The following is a 7,387-nucleotide window of genomic DNA, read 5'->3' as shown; positions in this document are numbered from 1 at the left end:
TCCTCAGACGTGATGCTGGCCAGCCTTGAATAAAACATCAAACTTATTTTTACACCCAGTTGTAATCATTCCAGTCCAGTAAACGTAAAATGCTGGATTACAACTGGAATAAACTGTAATTTTTCCTAGACGTTAACTAGCTAGTTGCGATCGTTGGACTAAATATTAACTGAGCACCGAGTATTTCTAGTGTCTAGGTTTTTATCCTTCTTTTTATAAATTGGAACTGAAAAAAAAATTTATTTTATTGTATGTATTGAATATGACTGTTTGTAGGATGGACTGTATGTTCTTTGGGGCAGTAGAATAATACTGAATTGCCGACAGTTAAACGGTTTATTGTAAATATTTAAAAAGTAAAGATATAATAGATAACGTGTTGTCGAGGTGTCGTTTTGAGCGCAACTAATTGCAGCGCGGTGTGAGGTCGCACGGGGGACGGGCGAGGTGGGAAAGGGTCCCCTCCGCGCGGCTTCCCCGTTAAAGTGCAATAGCACTGAACAGTGACTTAGCATTATACAGAAATGCTTGTAGGCATTCAAAGTTAAAAATTATAAGAATTAACTCAAAGGAAGTTCAACATATTAATGTAATTTACCAAAAGTCAATCAAAGTTTAGTGACAGTGAAAACAAAATGATTTTTAGTTAAAACATTGAATTAGGAAACACAACATTCAAGATGAACAAACAGTGTGAATAGTGAAAAAAAAAACACTCACTTGGATGAATGGTGAGAGGTTACGGTGTTCATATTGAGCACATTCATGCGGCCCTCAAAGCTTTGCAGCGTGCATTTCACCTCGCTCACATACTCTGTACTTTCACAACTACTGCAAAACAATAACGGCCAAGCGTAAACGACAACAAACAAACGAACGAACGAACAAACAAATCATTGACAGACAAATATCTGCTATACGCTAAAGTTTATTCTGATTTATTCCCCAACAAACTTTTAATGTAATTAGTTCCATATTTTTCTGGAAAATAGTAATGATTTTTATATTCATGACTAGACTATAACGATTTAGACATTTTTACTTTGATATTTTAGTCACAAAACACTTTCTGTTATGAAAAATAAAATAAAATGCGGTTCGAGTAATCCCATCCCTACGGAGGGAGGGTCAACAGCATGAACTGCTCTTCCATACATTTCATCTATCATATCTGAATTCCTTTCAGTCGTATAGCAGATATTAGTTTATCAACAATGAAATGTGTATGATTATTAAATTGCACGAATGTATATGTGAAAGAGTTAGAACAATGAACATCCCGTATTACCTGTCCGTGTGACTGGAGTAGAGATGTGACGAGAAGGTGGACGTGAACAGATGCTCCGTCGACATCTCAGAGTGACCCACCGACACGAAACCGGATTCATTCGAAAAACTGACAAAATAATACAAACATCGCATCTCTACGTACTAAACATACCATCTTTATGTAGTTAGACGATAATATCTATCTACATCACCAGCTCATTATACCTGGCCACTAAGGAGCTCTGATCCTACCCTTAAGGGCGACTAGGACACAGTCAACCCCAGTGGCCTACTGCGAGTTGGTTGACTTCACACATATCTTTAAATTTCTTCACAGATATGTGCAGGTTGCATCACGATGTTTTCTTTCACCGTAGGAAAGTCGGGAAAATATTTACATATGAAATTCGAAAATCGAAAATCATATTAGTACATAGCGGAATTTAAAACCCAGGACTTGTAGATTATAAGTCAAGTGCTTAAACCCCTGAGCTACTGACGCAAATAATTGAAGTCCACAGTATGAACGTAAGATGTCAGTCTGTCTCTGTCTTACATTAAAGGTGTGAGTGAGACAACATAACGTACCGGTTGTGGTTGGAGTGCGTGTGCACGTTGTTAACGTGCATCTCGTGCGACTCCATCGACGTGCGGATCTCGTTGGCGCTGTTACAACTGCACATGCCTGGAACATTTAGTATAAAATAATATTATTCAATTGTTTAATTTTTACACAAATAGAAAAAACACAATTATTGTTATTAAATAAAACCAACTGTTAACAAAACAGTATACATAAGTTGATAAAATATAATGTAATAAGCATTTTAATTTCGCATTTTCTCACTACATTTTTAAAAGGTAAAGATTTTTTAAGAAATTTCTTTTTAATATTTCTGAATACTTTAAAATGTGGTATAAACATTAAAAATGAGGTGATTCATACCGACTAAGTCAGAGTTTGGCGGCGTGACGAACACTTGGTCGTTATTGATGGAGTCGTGCGTGCGCTCGTCGTCGTTGGACACGTTCAGCATGGAGTCCAGAGAGCCGCTGCTGTGAGACTGCAGGGACAGTCTGACCAACAACATTGTTTTAGTTAACACGATATTTAAAAAAAAACTATTGCAGGCTTTAATTGAATTCTTCAGCCAATCTGGAGTTACGTACATTTCAAGTTTAGCAATTAGTAGTTTTTTTAACAAGTAATTTTTTTCGTATTATGTACTGGCACAAGTTGATATGAAATTTCCGACCTATGATAATGAATACAGGAGTTAGGGACAATTTAGTAAATTGAGTTTAAGCACCTTTTTTTAAAAATTATCGATATATCCTTTGCTAGTAATAGTTTATAATTAAGTCATTAACTATACTATTGTTTCTATTGCGAATCGATTAACATAACTCGTGTACGATCAAAATGCTAAAGAAGGCAATATCCAACACAATTTACTTTCCTAAGCAAAAATGATTATATTGTTTGCATAATAAATATTCAGTAATACCCAATTAGCTGAAAATAGATGTGTCATAAAGTATTTTTTTAATGCAGACTCATTAAGCCTAATGAAATAGGAATGCAAAGTTCAAATGTTATTAACCGATTTAATTACAAACAAATGGTTTGCTACTATTTCATAATATAAAATAATAGTTCCAGGAATTTTTAATATTATTCGCGTTGTACAAGTTCACAAAAAAAATAAAAATAACAACATTAGTGAAAAAACGTTATAAAGCAAAGTTTTACAACTTTACATCGTATAACTGTTAATATCAGATAATATTATTTAACTAGATAAATCCCTGCTCACTAACATGATTAAAACACACTACTAAGTACACTTATGTAAGAGACGCATTTACAATACCGCTAAAGAAAGTAGAAGTATTACGTAATAAGGAATAAATATAATTTAAAAACGATAAAGAATTATTAAAGTATTGATTTATCAGAAGTTTTGGTTAAACTTTGCGTATACAAACAAACTAATAGACATTTAAAAGAACTTTTTTCTTTGTTCAAGAACTTACTACATGTTTAGTTAGGTACTATAACAAATTAATAATACGTATGAAATTCCCATATGCTGTTTGATATTAATAATGCTTTAATTACCATTCATCCTCTTATCATTTTATGAGGGATGGTAACAAAAAATATAATATTATCTTTCCTGAGTAATGCAGGAATAATTCGATTTACCCGTTAGAAACATTCAAATATTTTCCTCTATAGCCATTATTTTGGTCAGGATTAAATGTGAATGCAAATATGATTAAATTGCATTGCGTGATTGGTGGATAGCGATTGCCCTGTGGACTAACATTGACCAACTCACCTGTCAATGGATAGTGCTAGGAGGGAGTTGTCGTTGGCGGACTTGCGCTTCGGGGGCAGGGGCGGGGCTAACTCGATTTTCCTGCGACACATGATTTCACTTTTATTATCCGAACGAAGTACGATTTCACTAAAAAAAAGTGAAAACGGAAAACGTCGCCTCCACTGCCAAGGTCAAGTTGATACAAAACGTAGCTGACGAACCGGAATCATCGGAATAAACGAAAGTCGACCGCGATTAATTTATAAAGTGAAACTTTAGTTTTTTTGATAAAAACATCAAGTTGCAGATTGAATTCCTATTTTAGTTTTGTTTATTCGATGAATTAAATTGCTTTTTTTTATCTGAATGAACAATTAAATGGGACCATTTTTTTTGCATATTAAACAAAGATCCTTTTAAAACATTTTAAAACCCAGCCACAAAAACAATCACTTTTAGATCTTTTTTTGTGTACATTATTAGTATTTGTAATAATAATAATAATTTTTACCTGATAGGCCTGGCGGGCTTGGGCGGCGGCGAGTCGGGCGCGTCCAGCACGGACTCGGAGGAGTGCGAGGCGCGCACGCCGCTACACTCGCTACCACTCTCACCAGTTAATAGAGATCTTTCCTTAGGCGTTAAAGGTATATCTGAAATAACAACAACAATCTCTTACAGATACATTCGTCCGCGTGAAATTAAAACATAATAAACAAGTATAGTCTATGTTACTGAAAACGTAGCATTTTAATTGTAAAAGAATTTTTGAAATTGACCGAGTAGTTTTTGAGTTATTTCAATACATACAAAAATACAAATCTTTACAATATTAGTATAAATAGTATTCATAAGCACTAACCAGGCAAAGAATTCCTCTGCGTAGAGCGCGGCGAGACGAGAGGTGGTCTAGGTGACAAGGCCGGTCTCGTCATATGCTGCTGCGCCAGCGCTGCCACCTCCTCCACTGCTGAAGTGACCCCCTTCACCACTGAGCTGACATGGTCCGGAGATAACGCCGCAGCAGACATATCCAGTTCTTCATCAGTGGCATCCGCACGAAGACTCGCCACAGTCACCTCATCACATAACCTGATGAGCATCGCCAGCGCGGTGCAGAGCTTCCTCACCGCGCCGGTCAGCTGCGGCGACCGACTGCAGTACGGCTTTATTGCTACGAACACAACACTTTTACAACACTAAATATGTACGATTACAATTGATCGATTATATCAATTACCTTTATGTATATTCGCTATCGATTCGAATACTATCGTCCCGTTGTCCGGCAACATTTCCAGTTTTCTCTTTGTTATCACATCGGAGAAGTGCTTTAGGCCGAATGTCACCTAGAATAAATTATTTTAGTGCAAATTAAAGAGCGATTTTTAATTGTGTGATAACGCGTGACTTCATAATTTACGATGACCTAAAATTCGAGGTTTCCGATTACGGCGAACTTGTCCTAAATTGATATTTTATTGGTAACATGATCCTGTTATTAAATGTTAACCTTAGTAAAGCAGACAAAGATTGCTTTTGTACCCGAGATAAATTAAAGTTAGGTATAAAAATGATTAATGAACAAACATACGTACTTCTTTGACTAGTCGTTCCAACTCTTTGGCGGGTGTGACCTCACCTTCTTCAACGGTAGCAACAGTCTTAGGCCCCATGTTCCGAAGTTTCGGACTAAGTGGGGAATGTGATCTGTAACAATAATACTAAAGTTATATAACCGATTACTTTCTACAATAACTATAAAACATAATATTTAAGTATCATTAACTTAGACAAGTTTCACTTTACTGTTAACATAAATTTTTATACCGTCATCAATTTTTAGTAGTAATCTAGGTAATGAGAATAACAAGAATTTTCTAGCTAAGACATCGAGTGGAATTCTAAATAGTTGCGAAATTCTTCACGAGCATCGCACTGAGGTAACGAAAAAGCAAAGCTAAACAATATTTGATATTCAAGGGGCACCCAATCACAACACCCAATGCATATGAAAACACAAGTGAAACTGTAACGTATTGTTCAATCATATATTAACTTCACTTAATCACTCACAAAACACTAACCGCTGGCATATTGTGACAAATACGAGAAATTTGAGTCAAGCAAAACGTATTGTTTATTGTGAATAATTAACATGTACCGCAGCTGGTCGTACCGTTTTCCATTGTTAGCGAATCGTCGGTGCAGCCGGTTGGTGCGTTTGTTGAACCAGCCGCCGACCGGGGAGCGGCGTGTGGTCGACATTCGACAACTACTGAACCCGCGCCTCACTTATGACTGACGATTCAAACCCGGCAACTTTCGAATGAGTCCAAAAACACGAGTATCGTTATACATCCGCCGATCGATAAATATGAAGCGATACGACCTCGTCGACGAGTCGGTAGCGTTTAAATGTAATCACTTAACATTGCACGCACTAAACTAATGAGATTTCAGCGGACATTGTCATTAATGAGTGCGACAGTCGCAGGTCGCGGAGTGACTCACACCGACACGACACATTAACACAGCGGCACGCCACTATACCATAACTAGATACACCTAAATAATCGTAACACCATTACACACTCGCAAAATATATCCCCTTATTCTTGTATTCACGATAACACTGGAATGAGCGAAACTTTCTCGTCGACGCGGCGTTGTAGACACTGAGTTATGTGTGGACGTAATATTTATCAATTTAGATAACAAAAGAACCAATACAGTCGGCTTGTAGATTTCATCGCAATGTACACATGTCAAGATAAGGTTCCTGCGAGAAATGTTACCAAAATATACTAGGTAATGTAAACAGTCTTCAGACTTAAGATCCGAGTTCAGAGAAACATGCAATAAGCATATATTGATTAAATAATTATTTTTTATTCATTATGTACCTAAATATTCTGTCTTAGCGTTTCACATTATTGTATGTTATTCTGATACGAATAATTTTTTCTCATTCATTCTTATACTTGAAAAACCGTACTTTTTTTTAATGCAGAAATATTTTAACTTTACAGATCTGACGTTGAGCAATATTGTTAGCATAGATATCTGTTTTACATTCTGTATTTTCCTGCAATAAAATGAATACACAAAAGTCATTGTTTATTCGAGCAAGGATTGCAAATGTCGTTTGCAGTTCTATTAAAGTGAAGATAACGTCACGATCGGCCTAGAGGCGCCATCTGTGTAAGCACTCAGATAATGAGATCAGTATTCAATTAAAGTCCAATTATTTGCACACAACAAAAAATGTTCTAATGTATCGTGGACATCGGAACGACGATATTCTACTAGACATGAATGTGTTTACGCATGAGTCAGTCATGTATCGATATGATCGATTCAGTTATCCCTATATTTTATGTAAAATAATTTACTATGTCCTAAAACTTTATTCTATGGGAAGGTTGTTACAGACCTAATTTAATATTAATTATCGTTTATCAAAGGATATTAAATTGGGTGAATGAATTTGAAATTTAAATTTAAAATCATGGTTGCCACCCACTTTGCTTTCTTCAAATACCGTTACCGAGACCAACGACTCATTGCATATTATTTAACAAACAATAACTTTCCTTAAGCTTTTCAGAGGTTTCCAAGAAATTATATAATGAATTATGGAAAGGAAGTGATACCTGATAGCGGAGGAGAGGTGAGGCGGATGATGCGGCTGTGCCGGCGAGCGCATGTTGGAGATGCGCTCCAGCAGGTCGTCCTTGAAGGATCGCGCGCGGCGAGCCAACTTGTTGGCGCCGCGCAACGAGCCGCGG

The 7,387-nt window shown here is 36.5% G+C and overlaps 1 protein-coding gene across 1 annotated transcript in view; it reads right to left on the bottom strand.

Moving 5' to 3' along the window:
• Nucleotides 1-7,387, bottom strand: part of LOC106107819 (guanine nucleotide-releasing factor 2) — a 28,418-nt gene that overhangs the window by 13,467 nt on the left and 7,564 nt on the right. Inside the window, 11 exon segments of the mRNA XM_013288823.1 lie at nucleotides 7-24; nucleotides 721-831; nucleotides 1,289-1,396; nucleotides 1,858-1,954; nucleotides 2,216-2,346; nucleotides 3,615-3,695; nucleotides 4,108-4,249; nucleotides 4,459-4,770; nucleotides 4,837-4,945; nucleotides 5,195-5,306; nucleotides 7,253-7,385. Coding sequence (XP_013144277.1) covers nucleotides 7-24; nucleotides 721-831; nucleotides 1,289-1,396; nucleotides 1,858-1,954; nucleotides 2,216-2,346; nucleotides 3,615-3,695; nucleotides 4,108-4,249; nucleotides 4,459-4,770; nucleotides 4,837-4,945; nucleotides 5,195-5,306; nucleotides 7,253-7,385 — 1,354 coding nt within the window.

The sequence above is a fragment of the Papilio polytes genome, unplaced genomic scaffold (genome assembly GCF_000836215.1).
Source record: "Papilio polytes unplaced genomic scaffold, Ppol_1.0 DF821845.1, whole genome shotgun sequence".
Lineage (NCBI taxonomy): Eukaryota > Metazoa > Arthropoda > Insecta > Lepidoptera > Papilionidae > Papilio > Papilio polytes.
Note: the sequence above shows the minus strand (reverse complement) of the source record. Positions and strands in the feature narration are given on the sequence as shown.